Raw genomic sequence first — 27,507 nt, forward strand, 5'->3', positions numbered from 1 at the left:
TTTGTTTTCTTTTTTGCGACATGTTACAATTTTCACAGTTAACTCAACAATAATGTATTGGTGCGTCTTGTGTAAAGATAAGTAACAAACTGACTTAAGAGATATGACGAAGCGGGCCTTGAGGCTACGGCATGCATGTGCTTTGTTTCTAAGAATTACAAAAGACCCTAAACTTTGTTTACTTTTACGATAATAGCCATTGACTATTATACTGTGCCAGATGTGGATACAGTTACCTATTCAAATTGTTTACAATACAGCTGAGCCGGTCGTTCTACAGATATAATTCTCCGAAAACATTAACCAAATGTGGTCGCTTAATGCGGTACGTCGTAGTAAACAATGTCGTAAAACAACAAAAACCAATGTTTTATATAAGGCGGTCATATAACATTCAGCCAGGACCTTTGATTTTGGTAAATTTAACCGGTACGTGGTTCTAAACGATGTCGCCATAAACGGTTTTGACTGTATTAATATTTATGTAAATTATTTGTTTACATTCTACAAAAACTTATCAAATCAAATATATTTGCTTTATAAAGCTAATAATAATACCAGTGGGAGGCTCCTTGGAACAGGATGCCGGCTAGATTAAGGGTACCACAACAGCGCCTATTTCTGCCGTGAAGCAGTAATGTGTAAGCATTACTGTGTTTCGGTTTGAAGGGCGCCGTAGCTAGTGAAATTACTGGGCAAATGAGATTTAACATCTTATGTCTCAAGGTGACGAGCGCCATTATTGTAGTGTCGCTCAGAATTTTTTGGGTTTTTCAAGAATCCTGTGCGGCACTGTGTTGTAATGGGCAGGGCGTATACTGATTGTAACTAAGACGAGCAGGTTCAAAGAACAAAGAGTGCATAATCAGGAGACACTCGAGAGACGAGCGGGTCGTTACAAGTCAAAGATGATTTTCTCTAGATTCCATGGTGTTCTGGCAAACAGAACAAGATTGTCAGCAAACCTGACACGGCTTAAGCGGCAGTTAAACATCCATGTACCTTCAGTTTTCTCTTTATGTTTCAGGCTACGAAGAGGCTCTTTGTAAATTATTGGCGACATGAGGTCGCTTTGGCGGCCTTTGACCATTCAAAATCGGGAACTCTTCGGCTTTATTTATTACACTCCTTTGCAAAAAAAACGAGCACGTTACAGTCATTGGCTAATCTATGGATAATATTAAATATTGTGTGTCATTATAAAAAGGGGCTAATTGAGCTCACAAAATTTTAAATTAGAATGTAGACGCAATTAAGGCAAACATATAATAGAAGTTTTATTTAGTTCTGATTACTATCTATTTAATCGGGGGAAAATGAAAACTTAAATACACAAGAATATGCTATTTTTAACCGACATCAAAAAAGGAGGAGGTTCTCAATTCATCGGTATGTTTGTTACCTCTAAACTTTCGACTGGGTGAATCGAATTTGATCATTATTTTTTATTTGAAAGCTGGTGCTTCCCGTGTGGTCCCATTATAATTTGTTCCAGATCTGACCTTGGCATCCATGAGAAAACCATAAAAGTCTTAAATTTGCTATACATACGTATAGCAAAGTGGATGATAAATATACGAATAACTCAATATCGCGCCAACCGATTTCGATGATTCTTTTTTTTATTGGAAAGGATATACTTCAAAGAGAGTTTGATTAGGTTCTGATACGGAATCCATGACAAAGTAACGGAACTCTTCAATTCTTTGGAGCAAATTAACAATACTCGGCCGAATCTTTTTTATGGTATCCGGATATTTAAGTCATCTACCATAACATAGTTATCGGCAAGTAATTGTCGTAGTCGAATATGATGATCAATGGGACGAGTTACAGTAAGGGTGCGATCTGTGGCAGAATTCTTACTGTCTGTTATCAAATTGCGAAGCGCTTACGTTCATTACTGCATTGAAAAATTGTATATCTATACATATTTAGATAAATTGTTAGTAAGTGTACTTCAAATTCACGAAAAATCAAAAAAATATTAACAAAAAAAAAAGGATTGTGTGGTTTTATGAAACCACGGTAAAAGTGAAACTTTTTTTCACATTATAGACATTTAACTCAAAGTTTTATCGCTTTATCAATCTTAATTTTATACTTGGAAAATTGGAATGACAATGGGAAATAATAAAAACAAAATAGCGTGGAGCACTGGCACAAATGAGTAATAGTCTATACACTACACGGTCAGCTGCTGCGAACTATAGGCACCGTCCGACCGTCACGCGAAATGCAACACACAGACGAAAAAGTTTGAGACGATGTAATAAAAGTTTCACTTTAAAAACAACCGCCTTCAAAAACACTATTCCAAAACAATAGATATAATGTGCACTATAAAAATAATTGCGTATTTTTATACAATCTAATTCTAGTTAGGATTATTTTTATTTTTGGAAGCGACTATATGACTGTTTTTGTTTTCTTGTATGAATTCATTCAACCCATCTGGAGGAGATGCAGCAGCATGGGAAGAGTGTCCAAGTAGAAATCCCTCTTCTTAGCCCACAAAAAACTTTCCTAGAAATTAATGGGAAATATAGGTACCTACCTACTTTGAACCACAAAAAATATATCGTTAGTAAGTACAACCAAAGCACTTCATATTGTTTATTTGGAAAAAAAATATGAACTGTGAAATAAAATATACCAGCTCGAAAATAATAGTATAATTTTGACAATGCCCTGAAAAGATTAATAATTATCATATATCTCAAAATAATATTCAAAGAAGTAAATTTTAAAATGATAATATTGTATTACAATATGTTATCTAATTACAATGGATTTTTTTTTCTTGCCCCAAATTAGGCATAGCCTGTGCTATGGGTTGCAAGACAACGATATATTTAATACAATATACTTACTTAAACATACATAAATACATATAAACATCCATGACTCGGAAACAAACATCCATATTCATCATATTAATATTTGCACCTACCGGGATATGAACCCGGGACCTCTAGGTGGTGTCGCTAACCAATCGGCTATATGGGTCGTCTATATATTTTACTAACTATATTTATCAATGAAATACAAAAACACATTTTTATCTTATACCTACCTGCTATCAGACGGCCAATAAAAATTCTTGTAGTTAATATTATGTTATATTTATTTAGAAATACTGTATATAATCAGAATAGTTTTTAATTTTGAATTTAGACAGTGTTTTATTTGTAAATAAATATATTTTTGTAATTTAAGTAAATACATGTATTATTTTTCCATTTCCTTGAACAGCTTAAACCTAAAATATTTTAAACGACATTTAATTTCATTGAACAACTCGCATTTTACTTTTGGCATGTTAAATTACTTAGGTCTGTATTATCTACAAGGTTCTGGCTACTGTAGAAGAGATGTTTTTAAAGCCAAATTTGATATATATTTTTTTAATAATTTATAATTTTTTTAACTTAAAGTAATTTCCTTGTGGAATGTATGTAAGCATATAATTATTAAGGCTATTCCATCACAGTGATGATAGTAATGGCCCTGTGTCCATGTATCGCATGTTAGGGACAGAATTCACAAGGTAATGACGCGACGCTAGCATATGATACATGTGCTAAGGTGGGTCATTTAATATATATCTTCATCATCAGCCGGAAGACGTCCACAGCTGGACAAAGGCCTCCCCCAAAGATTTCCACGACGATCGGTCCTGCGCTGCCCTCATCCAACGTATTCCGGCGATCTTGACGAGATCGTCGGTCCATCTTGTGGGGGGCCTCCCAACACTGCATATAATATAGTATACCACCAAAATATTTGATATATAGCCTGATATATATCATTGAATACGAAGAAGTCATATTTCACTGGAAAGGAAGGAATCGGACGCGATAACTATTAGGCCCTTTTCATACGTCCCGGGTAGCCGCGCCGACTGTCCGGTAACATATTCAGCTTTCACACGACCCGATTTTGTCTCGAATAGCGTTCTTACCATCGACGCTAGTACTGTCGCGTAGTGACTTCGCATTCATAATTTAATTTTCAATCTTCTCTAATAATGAAGTCGAGTAATTATTGAGTTCACCCGATTAACTTGAGAAGAGAACACTGTGGATCATTTTACACTCTATTTCCAGGCCTACTAAATGATGAAAACAGGTTCTTCACGTACTTTAGGAAGTCTATATCATCCTATATTATATCACAGTTTGAAAAACCATTTACAGCGTTTCTACATACGTCTAGATACATCTCAATTTTGCAATTTTCGCATAAATTATGACGACACGAGGTTGTGAGACAAAACAACGTGGTTTTACCTGGGCTACTAACCGCCGGTGTGTATGAAAGCTTGTTACATGTTCTATACATCACTGTGGCTCCAGCGAGCACCCGGCGATCGCCTTCCCGGTAATTTATGACGCCACGTGTGAAAGCTATCGTACTTGGCTCTACACTTCGCCGCCGGATTACCCGGAAACCGGGACGTATGAAAACTAGGGCTTCCAATCAAACAAATACCGAGATCTCGGTATTGCGGGATCCCGCGCCATTTTCCAATCCCGCGAGATGCGGGATTACGGGCGCGGGATCCGCGGGAATTGCGGGACTGAAATAAAGCGTGCATGCGATGCAAAATATGATAATCTGCGTGAAATATTATTCTCAATAACTCAAGTTTTTAACTGTTTCGTGTTTTCGTGAAGTTTATTGATACACCCTGAATCATGAATCTTTCATTCACGTACAAACCCTTAAAAGGAATACCGCCCACAAGTGTGGAATCAGAAAGGGCATTTTCTGCTGTAGGCTATATTGCGTCTAAAATACGCAGTAGTTTGGCAGACGTCAGTTTGGACATGTGTTTCCTTCGCAAACATTTTCAGTTAAGATTAAAAGCTGACAAACTTAATAATTAAGTAATAATTTATCAGTTTAAAATGTCTTTTTTGCTTGATTTTTTAATTTTGCTTTGTGTATTTTTTGAAAACGATTTGTTTTGTTTTGATTTGCTTTTTATTCAGAATTTGTTATTGTTTTTTTGTGAAAAAACGGTATAATTTGATTGATCTCATTTTAATAGTAATATGTACGTAAATAAATGTGGAGTAGATAAAATTTACAGTGTGCATATTGCGGAATCCCGCAAATACCGAGATCCCGCGGGATTGAAAATTCGTAGTTCCGCAAATGCCGAGATTGAATACAGGCCGCGGGATTGGAAGCCCTAATGAAAGCGCACTAAGTCGCACCGAGCAAACTAAAATATAATAAAGAAAGCCATCCTTGCATGCCAGAGCCCTGTGTTAACTTTTTGTTGTTTAAAGCAAATTAAAATAATATAGTTTACAGTTACACAAATTAAATTTGAAAACAAAATTTTAAAATGATGCGGGACTCGAACCCGCGACCTCTCGCGATCCGTGCGAGCGCCCTTCCAACTCAGCCAACCGTTCGAGTGACGTAAGGTTCATTAATCTTGTATGCTTTGTTCAACTCACAGGTTGTGGCTTCATCGACAGGATCTACTTTACAGTTGATAACCTGCTCAACCCCAATATTTGCATATTAGGAAATTGACTTGAGATATTGTTCTTGCAATTTTAAAGTGATAACCCTGCCGGGATTAATTACACAAATTAATAATAAAGTTTGTAACCATTTTGGCAGTAAATTGAAATGAAGTGATCAATAATAATATGTACAAATTATATACAGAGCAACCTCTTATAAATATATATCTATTCTTTGTCACAACCTTGCCCACATTACTACAAGTCAACGATTATTCACTATATAAACAGAGATATGTTATATAGGTGCATTTGTATGTTAGCTTATGCCTGTTTGATCAATTTATTTAATTAAAGTAATAAAAATATATGTAAGTAATACTAAATAACAGTTAGTAAGTTATATTGTTTGATCAATGAATAATTCGTTAAGAGGCCATCCCGAAAAACGACTGATTTCGGTTAATTTTGTTCCCTATAATAAGAGCATGATAGGGGGGGCAGTAGAAGACCCAGAGAAAGTTAGGGGGCATTGAAAGGGCGCAAATGGGGCGTGGGTAGATTAAAAAATATAGTCTGAAAAGACAAAAACTACACGAAAATACTCAAGAAAAAAACATATTCTCAAAGTGGGCGGTGAGCAAAATAAGTTTGAGAAACTATGGTATAAATGATGAGAGCTCATTTGCACTTTTTGATCAACATTTTTTTTATATTCCCTTAGGAACGATGGTCAAACTTCACTGTGATATTGATTTGAAGAAAGCGGCATTCAATATCAAAGGATTTCCATTAATTGAAATTTTTTTTGTAAATTCCCTTTTACCACATGCAAAATGCAGAATTATGCTATCCATAACGTGCACAGTTTTGATAATGTTATGTAACATATTTTCAGTATCACCAACCGAAATCAGCCTATTTGTCAGAACAGCTTCTTAATGAAAATTGTTTAACGACTGTGTTAGCACTAACTTATTCTAATGTATATCACATGTTTTCGCTCTGTGATCAACAATACTTTGCCATTACCAACATTTAACAAAATTAAAAATTAATCAACTAGGAATATCAAAAAGAACACATTAATTTAATAGTATGATTGCAAACACTGCACAAGATTATTCTCGCTCTTATTGCTATCACTCTATTGCAGAAGCAGACATAACACTAATGACTGGTATACTTTAAAATCTACAATATAAGACGAAGTCCTATTACAATTAATACAACAAATGTTTGGGTATTAGTTCGTACAACAAACAACTAGACTCTGAATCGCCTATTAAAAGGTCAAAAAATGTGAGCGACTTTCTATATAGGTACGTATACAGATAACATTAGAACATTCATTCAAATTAACACCTTATTTCGTTGCACTAATGTTCAAAGTCTATTGTATATTAGAACACTACGCTACGCGCGAGATTATATAAAGATATTAGGACAATTTTCACTGAGCACTTTGTTATTGCGTGGCGTTGTATTCAAAGCGCGGTCGTTACACAGCGGAACTAAAACTCTACCTTATAGACGCGTAGGCAGAGTTTTTCTGCAGACAATTTTTAAGTGTGATTGTGATTCTGCTTGTTTATTGTACTTCAATGGGTATTACATCTATTTTCTTACAGAGGTCAATAATATTTGAACTAATTCATGATCGTGAGCTGTTTAAGGGCGCATAAAATCGAAAATGAGTAAAGATGTATAGGACGAATTGTAGCCCTTTTTAAATCACACTACTAAAATATATCAATATTGTAAGGGGTGCGTGCTACTACCTACTAATTGTGATGTATTGGCCTAGAATCCTATGCTAACATAACCAATAATATAACACGCCACCTGATGTCACCGAACATCCACTGTATGTGACGAGTGAAGCTGCAATTGCATCATCCACTCCGGGGGCCTGCCGGAGAACAATGTTGCGACATTCATCAAATTTCCGTGTAGTAAGTGGGTCTATTGATCATCAGCAGATCAAACACATTGGGGAATACATAGGTGGTGTTGAGCCCGATAAATCCGTACGTGATATACTTGTAGCTGTACTCCACAATTATCTTGTCCGTGTTGTTCAAGCTGTTCTCGGAATTCCTCAGTTCGTTTTTATCCTTGCCGAGTAGAGCGCTGATGAAGGCATACGAGACGGACTTGCCGATAGCCCGCGTGGCGAGCACGCCGCAGAAGCCGAGGGTTGTCCGCAGCAGCAGACACCCAAACATCTCCACGGAGGGCCAGATGATGGTGTAGGGTGGGTCGTGCTCGCTGGCCACCATGTTGCCGAGCTGGTAGTTGATCCACGAGCCCACAAGGATGCCCGAGCACACGCTCACTATCATCGTAGTGTCACCCCTGCGGAATAACACAAAATTATAGTTATTTATGCAACTGTTGTTTAATAAGGGGTAAGTGTGATAATAATATCACATGAGTGTTTTAATACCTAATTATCAACAGTTGCATACAAGACTTTATCAACACCCAGAATATGAATCCTCTAAAATATTGTTAAACAGTTATCTTACTGCTAACATTGAAAAAGCAAGTTCTAGTAGTAACTTAATATTTATTTATTTTAGTAGTAATTTATTCAAATATCCGGCGGTGTTTCAAAACTTGAATCGCTTTCGGAAACAAAACAATTAAAATATCGAAGAAAAATGGCGGGGATTCGAATAAGCAAATTTTTTTTACGGCGCGCGACGTTCTGGTATTGCTTCGAGCAATAAGAATGTGGCTGTCTGTTGAAACTCTTTGCGCATGAAGGGATCGAAAAAAAACAAAGGAGTGTTGTTATGAAATTGGGTGTTTTAATGTTGACAATAAGCTAACTGTTTCAGAATCTTTAATAGAGGATTTAAAGCATGGGTGTAGATAAATAATTAATTCAAAGGCATAAAAGGCACTTATTTTCTCAAAATTGATTCTTATAGAATTCTCTTTGATGTTATTTCTACTGTACTAGATACTACTACCGCTTCGGAAACAAATGGCGCTCTGAGAGAGAAAGAAGCGGCGCAAGAAACTCTCCCAGCATTCTTTTTTTGCGCTCTTTTTAATAAAATAATATACAATATTATACTGTGATTGCTATCGCTATAAAATAATCATAATATAGTCCCAGGCTGTCCGACCACTTATATATTCAGCTGTGGAGTAGTAGGATTTACGACACAGCCATTTTTTAATAAAACATTTGAATTTATTTATAGATAATGCCTGAACAGTGGCTGGGACTTTATTATAAAAGTGTATATTTTTTACAATAACACGCATTCATGTGATAATGTCCTATAAAAACATTATTTTGCTTTGTGTTATATATAGTACAGTCGTCAATAAATATAAACATTCTAAATAGTGAAATCAAGAAAAATGATCGAGTTAGGCTAGATCTAGATCCAGAGAAAACATCAGGAAAAGCACAAAGGTTTGAGACATAGGAATAAATATCAGGAAACTGGAATGGAAATGGGCTGGGCATATGAGTAGAGGGAAGGAGAAGTGGAACAAAAAGGTCACAGAATGGTACCCTAGGAATTACATAAGAAACAGGGGAAGACAAAAGATGGAGGGCAATGTTGCCAAACTGGCAGGAGTGACCTGGAGCTGGGTTGCCAAGGACAGAAAGGAGTGGAAAAGGTTGGAGAAGGCCTATGCCAATTGGCAAACAGCTGAAGACTATCTGGATTTTATATAAGTTAGATATAAGAAATTCTATTGTTTGTTTTTAGTTGAATAAAAGACTTTATTATTATAAATAGTGAACACTTTGTGTGGTTCTATATTTTGGTGATTTGAATGTAGCTTTGTTTATGAAGTATATGGCGTCCCGATATAAAAGGCATATATTTTCTCAAAATTTATTCCTTTAGAATTCTTTGTGATGTTATTTCTGATAACTACTAGATACTACTACCGCTTCGGAAACAAATGGCACTCTGAGAGAGAACAAGCGGCGCAAGAAACTCTCCCAGCATTTTTTTTTGCGCTCTTTTCAATAAAAATATACAATATTGTACAGTCATTTCTATCGCTATAAAATAATCACAATCTAGTCCCAGGCTGTCCGATCATTTAGATATTCAGCAGTGGAGTAATAGTATTTACGACAGAGCCATTTGTTTATAAAACATTTAAATTTATTTATAGATAATGCCTGAACAGTGGCTGGGACTTTATTATAGAAAAGTATACATATACCCTTATATTTGACTTCTTTGAATTACGCCATCTGATTGGCCACTTTCGGCGAATCGATGTATATGGGTGTTGCCATGTTTTTGAATACAATGGGTGACGCTATCTTTTTGACGCTGACTGTAGATTGTAATACTAATTTTAATTACTCATGGAAAGCAGTTTTTCAAAAGCATAACCATCGCATACTTTATAAAAGTGCTAAGAAATGTATGCAATTATTATATTATGTGCCCTAATTTCTATATACCCTCTTTTGCAAAAAAAACGGGCGTCTAGTAAAATAACTCACTGGCATCTTCAGATTATTTCATAATACTTACTAGCTTGTATCATCATCATACTTTAAATAAATAAGCAAAAAGTAGTTTATGTCAATTTCGTCTTTACATTTAGATGGAATTATTAAAAAATTATCCCAGAGTCTAAACAGCTAGTCGCGTATCTGGTTCATTAAAGTCCGACTATGTTTAAAATTTGAAATTGGAATAAACTTATTTATGCAACACAACACTTCATAAATGTGCCAGTAATATTCTCAAATGATTAAATCCTCTTTTGGTATTGTATTTTCTAAAAGGACGGAAAAAAATTAAAACCGCCCGTCTTTTTGCAAATGAGTTTATTAAGCGTGCAGTCAGTGATGACTTGAATTAATTTTATTCTTCACAATAGGGTTAGTAATATTTTGGCGGATTTAAATTTATAAGCTAATGTACGGACATAATAGGTTAAATAACAAATTGTATAATAACACATTTATTATTTTGAGAAATAAAAATGTGTTAACTAAGCTATTAGTCACGTGACACGTGACGTCACTTCAAAACACCGATTTTTTGTGTAAATAATTCAATTTTCATCAGTTTCATCAACTTTTATTCATTAGTCAATCTTTAGCACCGATCACTACCATTAAAATTAGAAAACAAATACTCTAAGCTTGGTGGTCTACCTTAACATTGGCACAATTGTGGTATAACTTCCACAGGAGCCATAGTAGGAAGAATAGAATAGAATCAAAGTACAACAATAACCCATAATGGTTGCAGATTATATAAAAGCAAATATCAGTTATATTCCCAAAATATATTATGTTAGACTGGTTGAATTTTTCGCAAAAAACCAAGAATTTGGCCTTAAATGCATAGAAGACAAAACCATCTAGTAGAGTACCACAGTTTGCCATCATAATCAAGCGTATTTATAAAAATATTTAAGGACTAAGTGAATTATTAAATTATCAGTCTAATTATCTCATTAGTTCAATACATACTGTTAAGGCGTCTAAAAACATGCACGGCGGTACTTCAAAACACGTCAATATTTTTCTAACATTACCCACAATGTTGTAGTTGGACCTGTCACATTGATTTTATAGACACGTAATGGTTGTTGCTCGCATCATTCTTTATAAGGAACTTCTATTGTAATTAACGAGTACTTACATTAAACCGTTTTCTAATATTTAATTGGTATTATCATTTTAAATAAGTACTCCAGTGTACGAGTAACGTACTCATACAACATGAATGATTAATAAAAGAAATTGAGACTGATTTAAAGATATCATATTCTAAAATAATTAAAAACCACCACCGCGGGTTCAGTAAGTACCTATTATTAGATACCAAGCTATATTTAAAAAAAGGGAAAACGTTTTTTTCCCGAAATCAAAAACTACATCATAAAAATTATTAAAAATCTGTTTAAGTATTATGCGCATACAATAGCTGAAATATATTGATTCTACATACAAAAGCCCACATGATATGGTTAACTCAATTCAAATTTGGATTGTCTTTTTTATAATTTAATTTTTAAATATCTAGTTTAGACTTTTCCCTATAATTGCAGTATAAGTCGGTATTTTAGGGCAACCGAAATATACATTTTTTGTGGCATAAACAGCCGTACCATTTTGAAGTTATCTTAGAAGTTTGATTTTTTCATAGCTTCAAGAGCCTGCAGACTTGAGTATATCATAATTTCAACTTGATACCTTCAAATGTTCCCAAGATAAAATGATAAAGGGTCATCAAAGAAATCAAAATGACCCTAAAAGGGATTCCGTTTTTTTTTTTCCTTTTGAGGTATGAAACCCTAAGGCAGCAGCACAAATGCAGTGTTTGGCAACAATTTAGATATGGATAGCCCCATCACCTTTCAATTTCTGGATTTTAATTTCAACAATTTCCAAAAACAGAGGTCCTAAAGTGTTCTAGATCCATTAACACACACACACAAACCATAATTTAATAACATACCTTGTGGGTGTCCATATGTCAGACTCGGGATAGTAAACCAATGACAGTATGGAGATAAATAGAACAAAGAGAGGTGTGTAGCGTGATGTGAGTATCAATCCATCCAGGTAGTCTACAAATGGTATAAGGACCACCAACAGGAGAGAGGAAAGTGCCAAGCCCGCTGCTATATCCTGAAATCATAAACGAATTTATTTAATGATTTTCATAATTTTCTAAGACAAATTTGTGCTACAGTAATGTTAAAATTGCAATGTGATTTCATCGGACATCTATGAAAACTATTTAGTTTATATACAGTGTTATGTTACAAACTGATAATTAAAAATTACCAAAACAGTGTGCATGCCGAGGTACACCCTGCTGACACAGATGAGAGCACACCAGGACACCGCCACTACCACTCCCCAATGCACAGGATATTCGTACCGGCCCATTGTGTACAACAGCACTGAGAATGGTATTGACACACCAACCATTGCATGAGTTGATGGCATACCATATTCTATTGCCCATTTCTCTTGGAGCTTCTTCACAGGATACCCAGGTCTTGGCCACCGAATTATATCTTTGAATCCCTGACCTGAAATTTGTATTACAGTATTGATTTGTTTAATTATATTACTGCCTGAGCATGAGCCAAACTTTGGCCCAATGGTGGAGTTACATTCAGGCCTCTGAAATTTGGTTAAACTTAATGTAAAATGTATTTCCGGCAGAATCATAGTAATATAGAAAAATCACACAAAAGTAAACACATAAAAACACATTCATTACAAAATATGTTAATAAGTTTTCATTTTAGTGACAACTTCATGATAACATGAAAAATATGGAGCATAATTGAACATAATTTCAGTAAAATGTTCCAAACCACAATCATGTCAAAAATGAGTTAAGAACACAAAACTGGTCACATGATTCATATTAACGGATTGAAATAAAATGGCAGCCCTACTGTCACTCTTTAAATGACATCATGACTTAGTAGCCCAACTCTCATGCAAGGGATACACTATTAAACTTTAAACATTAATTCCTTAAATTGTGATATTTGTGGCTTGGAACGTTTTTCAGGCACAACATCCAATTAATAAAGCCATCTTTTTTGTAAATATTACCAAAGAGTTGGCTCTATTCCAATCAAACATAATAATTCAATAAGGTATTTATTTGTTTAAACGAAATTTTGTTGTGAACTTGCCAACAGAAATTTACATAGCATTGCCGTAAATATTTTTTTTTTATAAAAAAGGAGGACAAACGAGTGTACGGGTCACCTGGTGTTAAGTGATTACCAATTTTATTGCAAATAGCATATTTAGTATGTTAAATTTTTTGTTTTTTCTTTCATATTATACTTGACCTGCTAATAATAGCCTAGTTTTTATAAAATATAATATAAGTTAATAATAATATAATATAAACCGTCATACTTATAATATATACAGTCTCTGCATACATACCTATATACATGACAACGGTCCAAACAAGAACAACACGTCTTCCAACAGCTCCATCAATATTCCAAAACCAGAAGGGTATAAATGTGGCATAAAATATCTCATCACCAAGGGCTGTGCCCAATACAAATAAATAATACCAGAACTTGTTATCTATCATGCATTCCAACTCTTCTTGATTGCTTTCCCTAGAACTTTCAGTCTCATTTGAAAACTGGGAACTCCCTGATGTATCACTTGGTATTCTTTTGTGCTGTCTTATATCAAACTCATCTGCATAATCATTTCTATCCGCACTTACTGTGCATGTGTCACCAGTTTGTTTTAATTTTTTATACTCAATTCCAAAAAAGTTCTGCACTTTAACCACTAATAATGGGTCTTTTAAATATTCTATTATTCTGTCCCACATTGTGATAGTATTTAGAATACCGATTTATTTAATATTGTCTCAGCTTTAGTACAAATTTTAAAATCTATGTTTTCTGAAACACATTTAGTATTATGTGTATAGAAATCAGAATAAGCGGTTACTAATTCCAATTTCCAAGTTCCTGAAAGGTATTATTGGGTAATATACATTATAATACCTAGTCTACAATAATGAGGTTAAAATTAACTATTACACATTACACACCTTAGATAATGAAAATTTGAGCATATTAATATCAATTAACATGATTACGCCTCACGACAATCATGTTAAAAAGTACCGTAAAACAGAAAATATAAAATTTATGACTATTATTTATATTTCATATTGTTAGTAGTACTACAAAAATACCTAAATATTAAATAATAAAATGGTCCGTCAACGCATCTGACTCGAATGACAGTTCTAACTTCTAAGTACGGTCAGCAAGAAAACCTCAATAAAATAGAAATTTTAACCTCGCACTAAATTTCCAATCCAATTTTATTTTGTAAGGCTTAGGGTTACTTACTGAGGAATTTTATGATTAATCTTTTTGGAAAAAAATATGGAGAGTAAAACCTACTCATCAAAATTGATAACGTTTTTGGTGCGCTTCATTTCTCGCGCACCTTTCATTTACTGGCACGTTACCGAGCATAAAATCACACAATGCTGCCAGATCCAAATGTAGCTCTTGAAAAATTATTGGCCGATATCACGGAATCTATAGAATTTTGGGCAAAAGTTAGGCTAGATCATTGTTTTAGAAAATAAAATTTACATCTTTTATTTCCTCTAAAGCGTTTATGATTTTTGGCCCATCTAACCATCTAAACCTCTAACCGGTTTTTCTTTAACGGCAGATAACTCTTAAAATATTGGAATTATCAAAAAAATATGAATCATCAATACATTTTAATAGATCAATGTCTCTACAGCTGTTGTTTAAATGTTTTTTTCTATTCTCCATTCTTTTGAGTTATATAACGTTTAAAATACCAGGCGTAAAGTCGAAAATTTAAAGATAAAATTTAAAAAATATCCCGATTGTAATTTACATCCTTAAAAATAAATCATTCATTTCATTATCTGCAATTGTAAAGTACTTTTTTATATACTATTTTATTATATTTCGTAAAACTAAAAATATTTATTAGTTATTATTTAATTTTCAGTTGTAAAAATACATTGTAAGACTAGCGAATAACTGTTAAAAAGAGAGTATAACAGTATTAAGTATAATAAAGAATAATCTACGGGTGTTCAGTGGAACACCCGTAGATTATTCTTTAGTGTGCTATGTTGCTAAGGCTAGCAGGAAGACGGTGGGATGGGAAACGCGGAGAGGGAGAATAGTCGCTTCAAGACTCAGGTCCCGAGTTAGCTTGGCCGGCTAGTATTTTTTACCTATCGCTATTCGTTTGTAGTAGTCAAAGAGTAAAATAATACGTAGGTCACACTTAAAGTTTTGCCTTACTTAAAAAAACCACATGTTAAAACCAAAAGATTATGTTCATTGCTTTTCAAAATACTCTCCTTTACATTTTAAAGTTTTTTTCATGCGATCGAAACAATTTAAAGATAGGAGGACCACATCTCTGAAGGTATGTTTTTTACGTGCTGATTGAACGCTATCACTGCCTCTTCGGAATTGGTAAAAGTGAAAGCTCTCATCAAATCTTTGAGTTTGGGGAAAATACAGCAATCACAGGATGCTAGGTCGGGGTATGTGCAGGATGGGTGACGAGTTGTGTTTTTCGAAAGCTAAAAATTACATAGATTTTCTGGCCGTGTGTGAAGAAGCGGGAACGCGGTTTTTGGTCGTCTTTCGCGAACTTTTTTTAACACCCTGGGTAAACAAATGATAGAATACCACTCGGCATTAATACTCTTAGATCTTCAAGTGGAATTTTGCATATGGGACCCGTAGCTGAGAAATAAATGCGATATTTTTTTACCAACGTTTCTCACCTGCCTCACTTTTGTTGCCCTGTTCTCATTTTTAAACACCCATTCACAAGATTGCTATTTCTTATCGGGTTCAAAACAATAAATCTACGTTTCGTCTCTTGTGACAATGTCATAAAGAGTATTAGAATGTCCGTGGTCGTACTTCATTTGCATCCGAGAGCACCATTCCATGCAAGCCCGTTTCTGCTCTGCTTGTTAGTTCACGAGGGATCCAACGAGAACAAAGTATCCGAACTGTCAATTCTTCGTGTAAAAAAAAATTCTGAATTTGGCTCATACCAATCCCCAATAGTCCTCGAAATGTATGTAATCCGCGGGTTTTCTTCAATTAGCCGCTTAACAATAGCCATATAATTTTTGATGACGGCAGTTGAAGGCTGCAATTCACGAAATTCATCATGTAAAGAAACCCGACCTCTCTCAAATTCAGCAAACCATCGCCTCACGGTGCTCAAGCAATGTCTCCTCAAGAAAAGTACTAGTAGTACTACAAGTCCGTCAACTTAACTCAGCACCTGAGCTGTAATGACAGTTCTAGGAAGTACAGCCAGCAAGAAAAACTTTATTTATCTTATAACGTTTATATACCAGCGAAATATCGAAATCGATATATTTTCGATATTTCTTTAACTGACTAATAAATAAACATTTTAAATTAAATATTTTTTAATACTTATTACTACATTTTTTGCATTTGCTGATACTGCTGATACTCTACCCCTCTCTATCACAAGGCTATTAAACGAGCAGTGATTTGACATATGGTTAAAATAGTAGTAGGTAATTACAGTATGGCGAATGGTGAAAAAGTATAATCCGGCTAAGTTTGAAAGCGAACAGCTGTTGTGTAAAACGTAGTGGATATCGGCTATCTCCGTTTTTTACAACATTATAACCGTCATCTGTCAATCTATCAATGACTGCACATTTCATACAATCGCGTGAATCGCTTTTTTTCTTACAGAGTTTCGCTAGGCTGATTAGTGACAGTGCTTAGAAGTTAGAGTTTAGAAGTTTTTAGTGTTTACCATTAAGTACTCAACTTATATTTTGGTTGTACTTCGCACTTCCAAACAATTAATTATTTTGGAAATACAAAAATAAATGAACACAATATCTTTGAGCTGCTCCTGAAGAATAGTAAAAAGTAAGTTTTAAATGAAATGAAAGTTATTAAAAATTAAAGAAAAAATACATAAATATAAAAATACCTAACATTAAAATTTAATTATAATTTCAGGCTACATCCAGTTATCCTGACAATTGATATTTTAATCACTAAGTAACTTATTCTAGAATTTGGAATTAAATTAGATTGGCTCTGATTTTTTTGAGCATTTGTTAATATGACAATGTATCTATAACATAAGAGAGGAAAGCAATAGTTTTCTTCTCTGCCAGGTGAGTGTCTTACATTGTTGTTAAAATACACATCAAATTGTAACTCGTAAGCTATAGTTGTGTATGAAAATGTTGAAATTTAAGTAAGTTAAGTACAATATTTTATTTCAAGTTACATTAAAATAAAAAAGGGTACATAATATTATATATCACTTTTAATAAGTGAACATTTAGTAAATGAAGTGGAAAATGACGGTAACTGTTCAGTGGTCACTTTAAATCAAATCATCTTTATGTGCAGGATAAAGTAATACTATGGTGCTATTGGCTTTTAATTAACTGGTGCTCATATAGGAAGCCATCAGACATGCAAATTCATTATACTGGAACACAACTCAGTCAACATTTTAAATTCTGTTACAATTATAAAGTATACTAAACTTTTTTTTTTGTTTTCTGCGTCGTGACAATCTGTTATTTCAAACAATAAGCCACTGTTTTGGCTGCATATATCTGCTGAAAGAGTCATCATCGAGAGCCCGAAATTGATGTAAAATTACTTTGCATCAAACTCTCCATTTATTATGTGTATCTTTTACTGAGATTTGTGATATCATGTCTCTTAAGCCTGGTGAACTGGATGCCACCCTTTCCGCTCAAAGACTTGGCTAGCTCGTTGACATGTGTTGCTAGTTTGGCCGGCTCATTTCAGGCTAGTTTGGGTTATTTCTTGCCGGACAGTTTTAATGCCGAGGTCTAGGGACATGTATTTGTTACTAATACACTGTGGGATACTGAACATGGTTCTTAATGTTTTGTTCTGAAATCTTTCTAGTATTTCGATATTACTATTACTGGCAGTCCCCCAAAGCTGTATACCGTATGTCCTTATTGGTTTGAGTATTGTTTTATAAATAAGCAATTTATTGCTGTCTAATATTATGTCATTATAGTTTAGTAAAACTAAAAACGATATACATCGTTAAATTAACATCAATCATACAGTAATACTACAAATTCATGGCATAATTTAATACAGTTAACTCAGATCTGAAGGTGAACTTTGAACAATAACGACAAAATTTAATACTGACAATTTAATAATGACTGATGGCAGAAATCTTAATACATAAAGTGGTCACATACTTTGCTTAAATAAATATATTTTAATTTATAAAATACTGTAAAAGTTCTGTAGCTAATAAAAAAATACTGTTTTATAGGAATTTGCTAATAATATTTCAAAACATCAAGAATTATTTCGTAGAATATTCTCCCTGTTGTTATAATGAAATTGTTTCACAGCGGAACTGTCGAACCGTGCGTCATTAAAATCTCTCATAGAAAATATGTCCAATCAAAACAAATATTGGAAATAAAAATAATTATGGGTCCCAAATCGAAATAAAAACTATCCTATCTCTCAAGTTGGACCAAACTGCACTCGATGAAGAAATCCCCATTAAAATCCGTTCATTAGTTTCGGAGTCCATCGCGGACAAACAATGTGTCACATAATTTATAAGATTATGAATTTTTCAGTACAAAATGGCAATAAGGTTTTATTGAGGTTTTCCATTAGGTTACTTGAGAAATATCCTTTATGTTATGCTGGTTTGATAATATATTGTATAGTATGTGAAGTAATCTATGAGATTACTTTATTATTACACATGTTTTCTTTCATATTATTACAAAGTAATTTTATAAAACAGTTGTACATTGTATCTAATATAATGACTTACTTAAAATTAGCATGTCCGAGAAATTTTGAACTGTTTATGTGAAGTTGGGTAACTCATGTTGTTGTGGGTACATCTAAAAAAGAAAAAAATAAGGTAAGTTACATGTTATTTATTATTAATTGTTATTTGATATAGTATTGTTTTAATATCAATAAATTAATATGAGTTTCTTGCGCCGCTTCTTCTCTCTCAGAGCACCATTTGTTTCCCAAGCGGAAGTAGTATCATATTAGAAATGACATCAAACAGAATTGTAAAGGAATCAATTTTGAGAAACTAAATGCCTTTTATACCTTTTATAGTTATACTCATTTTTGTTTAAAATCTTAGAAACTTCATGATATTACAACAAATCTAGAAGTAGATGATGACGCCACCAGCCTGAGAGCCTGCTTGTGATAATTGTATATTGAAGACTCAGGTGCAATAGCATGCGGGCTATTTAGCATGTTAATGGATAAACGAATTAAAATCATTCTTAAAATGATATTGTACTAGACCTGACAGACATTGTTCTGTATATTTTATTTATTTAGAGACTTAAAAAAGTGAAAACCATTTACACCATAATTTATAGACCAAAGCATTAGACTAAAACTTAAGGCTGGTGATTGCAACTGGCAGCCCAATTAGACCTAAGCCTGTGCTAGGGCTGTCCAAAAGTCCTCGGCCTAATTGTTAAAAAATAAAATATTAAAGTTTTCTAATTTAATCTAAAATTTTAATCTTATGAATTATTTACCTAACTAAACTTAATTGTTATTAGTTTTATTTGGATTACCATACATATATAAGAAACAATAAGAAAAGTTATAAAAAAAGTAATATTAGTATACATAAAATATAAGTAATATTAGTGCAACAGTGTTATTGTATTAAGTTTGAAGTATAGTTACTTGTACATATAATAAATAAAATAATGTTTTTATATGAATTTGTCAATAATATATCATAACATCAAAAATTACTTAGTAAAATATGCACCCTGCTGTCGTAATGAAATTGTTTCACAGCAGAACTGTCAAACCGTGTGTCAATAAATTCTCTCATAGAAATTATGTATGGACACATCAAAGGAAAAACAAATTTGTTGTTTTTGTTTAATTTAGCAGCATTTTCCTATTTATTCACCTTTTAAACCTTTTCTGGACTTCCACAAATAATTTAAGACCTAAATTTGCCAAATCGGTCCAGCCGTTCTCGAGTTTTAGCGAGACTAACGAACAGCAATTCATTTTTATATATATAGATTACTAAACCTTATATGGTATATCCTGCCTGTTCAACCCTGTTTATTGTATTATATTTTCCACACAATTTTTAGACTTCCTTTGATTCCTTCGAAGACATGAAGAGGGCTATTTACACATTTGAATATGTAGGACATACAGAATCTGTTTCCCTATTATTGTAATATTGAACTGATTATACCCAACGATGAACTTGTTAGGCCAGCGGAGTTATTAACTATTTTGTTTGGTTTAGTAACTGTTTCTACAATAGGATCCCAGAAAAAATTATGAAAACATTTACATAATTGTTAAAAAGATTATGTGGTAAAGGTTTACACATCTAGGTTATTAGACTATCAAAATAACATGTTACTTCATTTAAAATATATAAAAAATTGCATGGCTTCTCAGGTCTGAGACATACCTATCTGTTTGAATGGCTGGTAGATTCTGAGTTTTAAAAAAATGATGTGGTGTCGTGGGACACCAGGTAGGAACGAAGTTCCTTCGGCTAATGTAGGATCGACACAACTTGCAAAAAAAATCGTGCTCAATTAGGTATTATACACTACTCGCTTGTGTATGCGACTGTCGCGCCTGCGCACGTCTTATTTAACGGTTTTATTCCACGCACTTTTTTCTTACGGTTTTACTATCACATTTTTTTCAGTTCGGTCGCGCAGCAAAATCCCTATCGCCTCCAAGCCTGCCGTAAGGAACTTCGTTCCAATAAGTGATTTAAAATCCAATGAAGAATAAACATATTTCTAAATTTGAATTAAGACAAATTTTCATGAGAATAAGTACATTATTATTATTATTAAGTTGTTTATAAACTGCATATAACTATATACATACACACTGAAGTACTAATGAAGACGTAAGTGGGTAATAAAATAGTAACATAAATTATGTCTAGTGAGTGTAATAAATTATTTATCATCAAAGATAACTGAGAATTTCGTATTTAATTGCGTGCAAACTTTCCACTACGTTATTGCATTCAAATTGGTTTAAAATATTATTAATTAGGCGTTTTAATCCATACATATCTAAAAATTGTGATTTATATTGAGTGTAAATTAAAGTAACTGTGTAAAATGTGTGTAATTTAAGTAAGTTATAAAAAAAAGACTCTGTCTCGTGCCAGAATTTGGCGAGTCAACATCTCCTGGGGTTGCCTTGTGTAGAGGCGAAACAAATGTCGAATTTATAAACACAAAACTAAGCGGAATTTAAACTCAATAAAAAAATTACAACATTTGGAATATTATAGTATGATGTCTGCCTTGCAATAGTACGTCTTAATTTTATTAAATAAAGTACTGTAATAAGATTTGAATGAAATTTTAATGAAACAGTGTAATGGCAGCCCTGTCTCACTTCCCGTGTAGGTACGCGCGGCGACCACTTCGACGGGGCTATTCAGTAGGGACTCACGACTTCACGCACGCGCGAGATTTGTACGTCACCTACTTACACCGATCCGTCCGATATTATAAAAATGGAACGTGCGAAAAAAGCAAAAAAATACTGTGCAGTGTTTAAATGTTTAAACACGGATCGCAATCCAGGTTTATCATTTTTCAATCTTCCTAAAGATACTGAAAGGTAAGACCTACTTTAAATGGTTATTATTATTATGAAATTATCATTCGTGATAGGCACCTGTAAAGGAGAATGGGCAAAAATGTATGAACGTTGTTCTAGCTATCTAACACTAACGCCCTTTTATCTTAACCATGATTAGCTTCTCATTTCCACAGAGAGAAGCTAATAAATCCATAATTAAATTACGGCTACCGTTTAGGTCAAAATGAACGGGAGTTTTTCTTTAAATAAAAAAAGAAAATGCTTAAAAATACAGTATACAGGCATATCTTTATGTTACATTAAAAGCTATTAATAAATTTTAATCAAGAATTTTTACGAGTCGAGAGTGCGAAGTGTGAGTTTTTTTACCTACTATTTGTATGGCGTGGAAAGAGCGCCATCTAGTGAAAGTAGAGGAAAACATAGCTCTTGGCACTGATATTGAAACGACGCGTGCACAGCTACAGAACTGAATTTCAAAATTTTTTTTCATCACATACCTACGTGTGGATACATCTATGCATAGGTCTTTAAAAATGATATTGAGGTTTAGTAAATATTTTTTTTCTAAACTGAATAGTTTGCGCGAGAGACATAGACTGAATAGTTGCTGCTACGGAACCTTTCATGGGCGAGTCCGACTCGCACTTGGCCGCTTTTTTTAAATGTCGATCGTAAAACAGAATATAAGATAGTGTCAGGGGGCCTACTCCTAAAATCGATATTCGATATATCGTTGCATTAGTCGTGTCGAATTCTACTCCTAGTTACATCGTATTCAATGTCGAAACGATGATTGAACGAACGAAACATTTTTCGATATTATCGGTCTTAGCCGCCCTACTCTTAGTTGAAAATGTCAGAGACGAATATTCGAATTTGACATTATCGTTTCAAGTTGTATCGATATATTTGCCTTACAATATAATCATTTTAATAAATATTATTAAAATAATTATATGTGATTTACTATTCAACAGGATTTTTTTACTACCAAGTAATTTAAGTCATTTTGTTGATCGTTTATGGGTAGAAAGTAATACAAATGGCCGCCTGAGAAATAGGAAGTCGACGAGAAGGGTCGAGTTACTTTTTTTACATTTTTTTATCCGCAATTTGTATTATTTATTTATTCAATTTTGTTTTGTATTATTTATTCAATTTTAAATGGTCATATAATATTCATTACATAATTTTTGAATATTTACATTTTGTGTAAATGATGCAAATTGGTGGTGCAGAGTCTAGCATTGTCCTTGGCGCCTAAACTATGTTTTGACTTTTGACACTTAACAGCGACATAGCACTGATAATATTTAGTTTTTCAAGGTTTGCGCATAATTCATTCACTCTAACATCGTAAAAAAATCAAAATATTAGTCTATGGTAACGATGTTGTTACGATAAACGATATGGAATACGAACATTTGTTATAGCAGATGCGATATATTCGGAGTATTATCGTATCGTTCCGAATATATCGTTGTCGATTTTGCGAGTAGACCTCCTGCTTATTGTAATTCTGGGATATCTCTTGAACCCCAGGACTTACAGCGGTGCTTCCATTGAATGAAATTAAGTACGCTTTTCACTGATATAGGTTTTATTAGTGTTGAGTAGGTAGACCACTTTGCCTATTCTCATTTACCAGGTAAGTTATCGTTGGTACTTAGAGCAAGCGCCGACCCCACAAAACTTGTTGGTTATTTTAATATTATAACGCCTAAGTACCTAATAACATAAACGTGCCTATATCCACTACATGTACGTACCTATTTAAGTAGTTCCTACCATATGAAGGATAAAATTAATGTCGACTAGGGTAGGTATGTCGTGGTCTTCCATGCAACTACAAATTTTGGCTTGACAACGAATGAATGTTGATTTAAAATTAATAATATACGTCTATTTATATTATATACCAAAAACTGCCCTCCTATATAAGTTTTAATCTTATACTAGATAGATACAGATTTTTAACTTTTGCTGTTGTTCAGTAGGTATGTCGAAGTGGATATTTATTACGTTCATTGATAGGTACCTGTGCTCTATTTTTGCCATCATAAAATATGTCTCTTGTTAGCTACTAGTCTACTACCAACAGATTTCTATTTGAATGTAGACACGAGGATTTACTAGGTCAGGTATAGCTTTGTTATGTTGGTACTTATTTAATGTTTCTTCTACTAAGTACCTAATTAAATGCTATTTTTGGTAGTAATTAAAATTATTATAAGTTTACTTACATAATGAGTTTAATTATGTATGTAGACCGAATGCTAAGCAACATACTTTTCTACAATATACATACTTTAAATAACAAATTCGTAGACATAATCAAACTCAAGTAACAAAATAGTCAAAGAGCTAAGGAAAGATATTTAAAACAAATTCTACTTCAAGTTTTATAAATTCCAGGTGCCGGAAATGGTTAACAATAATCGATAGACATGACTTACTACAAAAAGCAGATATAAACTTTAAAAGTTATTTTGTTTGTTCTGCACATTTCGAAGATTCATCATTTAAAATAATTAAACATCTCAAAGAAGATGCTCTACCATCAATCCTTTTATACAACCAACCTGAAGAAGGCTCATCTTGTTCAGAATTACAGTCCACGTCCTCAACCGAACTACAATCATCATCTGCACAAATTAAAGACAAAAGTAGAGACAAAATGGTGATATTGTCGTATAGTGAAGAATATGCTACAGTTGGAACCCAAACAGAGTCCTTAAAATCGACGCAAGATTAAACTTAAGACGTAAAATTCACTTTCCCCGATTCACTAAACGCCAAAAAAACGATTGAATACGGGAATGTAAGTCTAAACGGCGAAAGTTGGATCAGGTGATTACAAAAATGAAGGAGTTGGAAGCCAAAAATATGTCTTTTACATGCAATGCTCCTGATGATTAAATCAACTGGAGATCTCAGAAATTAAATGAATGGCAGAATAGAATTAAAAACAACAAGTACAAAGGGAATTGCTACGTTATGTTACTCCAGTCCACATGCATTTAGCTGTTTGCAAACCATTTTAAAACTACCATGTAAAAGTACTTTGAATAGGCTCAAAATTAATATTCCTCTTAAATTTGTTAATCACAACACTACACAATCTGTATTGAGGAGATGACCCTATAAAGAAACTTATACTACAATGTAAAACCGATAAAGTTATTGCTTTTTCATAATGTCAATGGAAAAATATCGCCTAAAATTGCTAGCCTAAATTGCTAAATGGAAATCGCTTGCATATGCATTGCTCGCAACTGCAAAGCATTATGATGAGACGTATGGATGAATGATACCTATTATTAAAAGCTCCTCGATAGGAATTGAAGTGAAAGCGATAGTTTCTGACCAAGGGTCTAATTTTGAGAAACTTGCTAAACAAGTAAAGAAAGTAACTGTAGAAAAACCTTATTTCATGTATGATGATATAAGGAAAATATTACTTATTTAATGTGCCACACTAAGTGTATCCGGAATAATGTACTGACAAGGATATGATGGCAATAAAATATATTAAAGTTAGAAATTTATAATTTTCATTATTACTTTTGTTGTATAAAAAGGATCGGTCAAATAAAACAGAATTAATTAAGTATGTATTTTTATTGTTTCATTTCGGTAACTCCAACTTTCGTACACCGGCACTCGAATTCTAAAATGTTTATTTCGATACTGACAATCAACAGTAATATTCCTGTCAGTATCTTAATTTCGCGCTGAACGAGACTAAGATAACCTTTCTGACGATTGTATTGAATACCTTAGATACTAACTGAGCATAAATACCGTGCTTAAGTTATACTTAAATCACCTGACCACCTACATTGTAATATCATAATAGATTAATAAATATATAATGGTAGGTACTATATTATAAAGTTTGTGCTACTGAAAATAGCTGAGAAGGAACAGTATTATTTTTAGTTGTTGGCTCCTAGACTATCTTGTTCGCATCATTTACAATTCCCATAAACACGTAAAATACCTATAAATTTAGTGTCGTTAACTATAACATATCTTCTTAGGTTAAAGTACCTATGCGGACATTATATAAATAAAATACTTTTCTGATTTACCTAAATATTACTATGTACCTTTTACCATGCATGTCTCTCTCTCCGTGTAGGTAACGAAATCGTAAGTACGTGCGGCGGCCTCTACAGAGTAGGCCCGTCAGTAGGGGCTCACGGGCGAGCAGTGATGCACGCGCGAGCTTCGTTGTCACGTACTTCACAGATCCTACCGATCTTATAAAAATGGAGAAACAAAAAAGCAAAGAATATTAAAGGTCATTGTGATCCAAAATTAAATTTATTATGCTTCCTAAAGATTCTGAAGCAATCTTATTTAAAGTGATTATATATAACGAAATTACCATTCATGACTGCTACCTATTTATTTATATACTGCGTAGGTTTGACGAGAGAATATTAGTTTAAAATACCGATTAGGTACATACTTATTTATATTACTTTTAGAAAAAACTGAGCTATTTTTAACAAACTTCAAAAAGGAGGAGGTTATCAATTCGATCGGTATTTTTTTATGTATGTACACCGATTACTTTAAGATTTATGATCCGATTTACGTAATTATTCTTTTGTTTGATGCGAAATAGATGTCATAAAATTTTTACATAGTTTGGCCCAGTAGTTTTCATTTTATGAACAGTTATATGAAAATTTTTGTCTACATGGATGACATAATTGTTTTCTGTTTTCAGGTTGATTATATATTATTATTGACTGACTCTAAAACGTTAAAAATAAAAAAAAACAACGTTTAAAAAAACCGACTTCAAAAACTGAAAAGAATCAAATAACTAAAAATTTAATTTAATACACATTTTCTGCAAACCTTTACCTTTAATATTAATAAAATACTATTTTTGTATGTGCTACATATTGATAGCTTTGAAGTCGGTGCCAAGCCAAATGTAATAAAGGTACCTACACTCGCCACGCGTGACTTTGAGCGGGATGACTTCGTCTAGAACAAAACAACTCAAGTGGACAGACACACGTGGCCAGATAACCTAAATAATAACAGTAAGTAAGCTGTATATAATAGTAAGATTTATTTTCTTTAGGGCTTGGCACTGACTTAAAACCTATTAATAGGTAGCACATATAAATAATAGTATTATATTATTATTAAAGGTAAAGGTTTTGATAAGAGGTGTATTAAATTAAATTTTTAGTTATTTGATTCTTTTCAGTTTTTGAAGTCGGTTTTTTTAAACGTAGTTTTTTTTATTAGAAGACCTTATACTAGTTAGGTACAGTTTTAGGTAAAGAAGTCAACCCTAAAGTCGTCAGAAGAGGTAAGAGTCACGCGATATAAAGAGAGGCAACTTCTAGGTGAATAAAAATGTAGGTTAGAAGCGCTGTGCGATCTGAATTACACCTTATTGTATGACCCTATTTCTTTAATTCATTTTGTGGTGTGACCCTACTGTACTATAAGAAACTCTAGCAAAATTGTTTAAATTATTAACAATGTAATGTGTAAACAATTAACTGCCATAAAACCTTTAAGCTTAAGGATATTCTCACTTCAAATCCTGGAAATACATCTTATGACCGGTATTTCGGTCTATCAGCTGGTTTTGCCATCACAGGTAACCCACTTGTATATTAGCCCATTCACGTAAGTAACAGACTATTCTGCAATGCGAAGCACTCTTATTGGGGCAGTCTGTCTGTAACAAGGCTACTGAAAAATTGTATTAATCGACACAAAAACCACTCCCCATCAACTTTAGAAC

At 33.3% G+C, this 27,507-nt stretch overlaps 2 protein-coding genes across 4 annotated transcripts in view; one reads left to right on the forward strand and one right to left on the reverse strand.

The window, feature by feature from the left end:
• Window positions 1-2,660: 2,660 nt before the first annotated feature.
• Window positions 2,661-14,210, reverse strand: LOC126968712 (sphingosine-1-phosphate phosphatase 1-like). Of its 3 annotated transcripts, none has more exons than XM_050813799.1 (5): window positions 14,060-14,210; window positions 13,426-13,976; window positions 12,292-12,542; window positions 11,960-12,132; window positions 2,661-7,844 (listed from the first exon to the last, which is right to left on the reverse strand). In XM_050813799.1, exons 2-5 carry the CDS (start codon window positions 13,832-13,834, stop codon window positions 7,427-7,429), a joined length of 1,251 nt encoding a protein of 416 aa, XP_050669756.1. In that variant the 5' UTR covers window positions 13,835-13,976; window positions 14,060-14,210; the 3' UTR covers window positions 2,661-7,426. The 3 variants fall into 3 exon arrangements, with proteins under 3 accessions (XP_050669756.1, XP_050669758.1, XP_050669757.1); XM_050813801.1 differs by having other exon boundaries at window positions 13,426-13,907; window positions 14,060-14,205; XM_050813800.1 differs by lacking the exon at window positions 14,060-14,210 and having other exon boundaries at window positions 13,426-14,035.
• Window positions 14,211-16,764: 2,554 nt separating this feature from the next.
• LOC126968663 (uncharacterized) overlaps window positions 16,765-27,507 on the forward strand; it is a 109,593-nt gene continuing 98,850 nt past the window's right edge. The window contains exons 1-2 of the mRNA XM_050813694.1: window positions 16,765-16,955; window positions 17,049-17,209. The gene's annotated coding sequence lies outside the window, so the exon portion shown is untranslated. The remainder of the gene's footprint in view (window positions 16,956-17,048; window positions 17,210-27,507) is intronic.

The sequence above is a fragment of the Leptidea sinapis genome, chromosome 16 (assembly GCF_905404315.1).
Source record: "Leptidea sinapis chromosome 16, ilLepSina1.1, whole genome shotgun sequence".
NCBI classification, from domain to species: Eukaryota; Metazoa; Arthropoda; class Insecta; order Lepidoptera; family Pieridae; genus Leptidea; species Leptidea sinapis.

Excerpts from the sequence above, each read along its gene's own strand:
- LOC126968712 (XM_050813799.1), bottom strand. The coding sequence starts at position 13,834 with ATGTGGGACAGAATAATAGAATATTTAAAAGACCCATTATTAGTGGTT. Across the intron at positions 12,133-12,291 it reads TCGGCATGCACACTGTTTTG|GATATAGCAGCGGGCTTGGC; the intron begins GTAATTTTTAAT and ends TTATGATTTCAG. Across the intron at positions 7,845-11,959 it reads GACATATGGACACCCACAAG|GGGTGACACTACGATGATAG; the intron begins GTATGTTATTAA and ends GTTATTCCGCAG.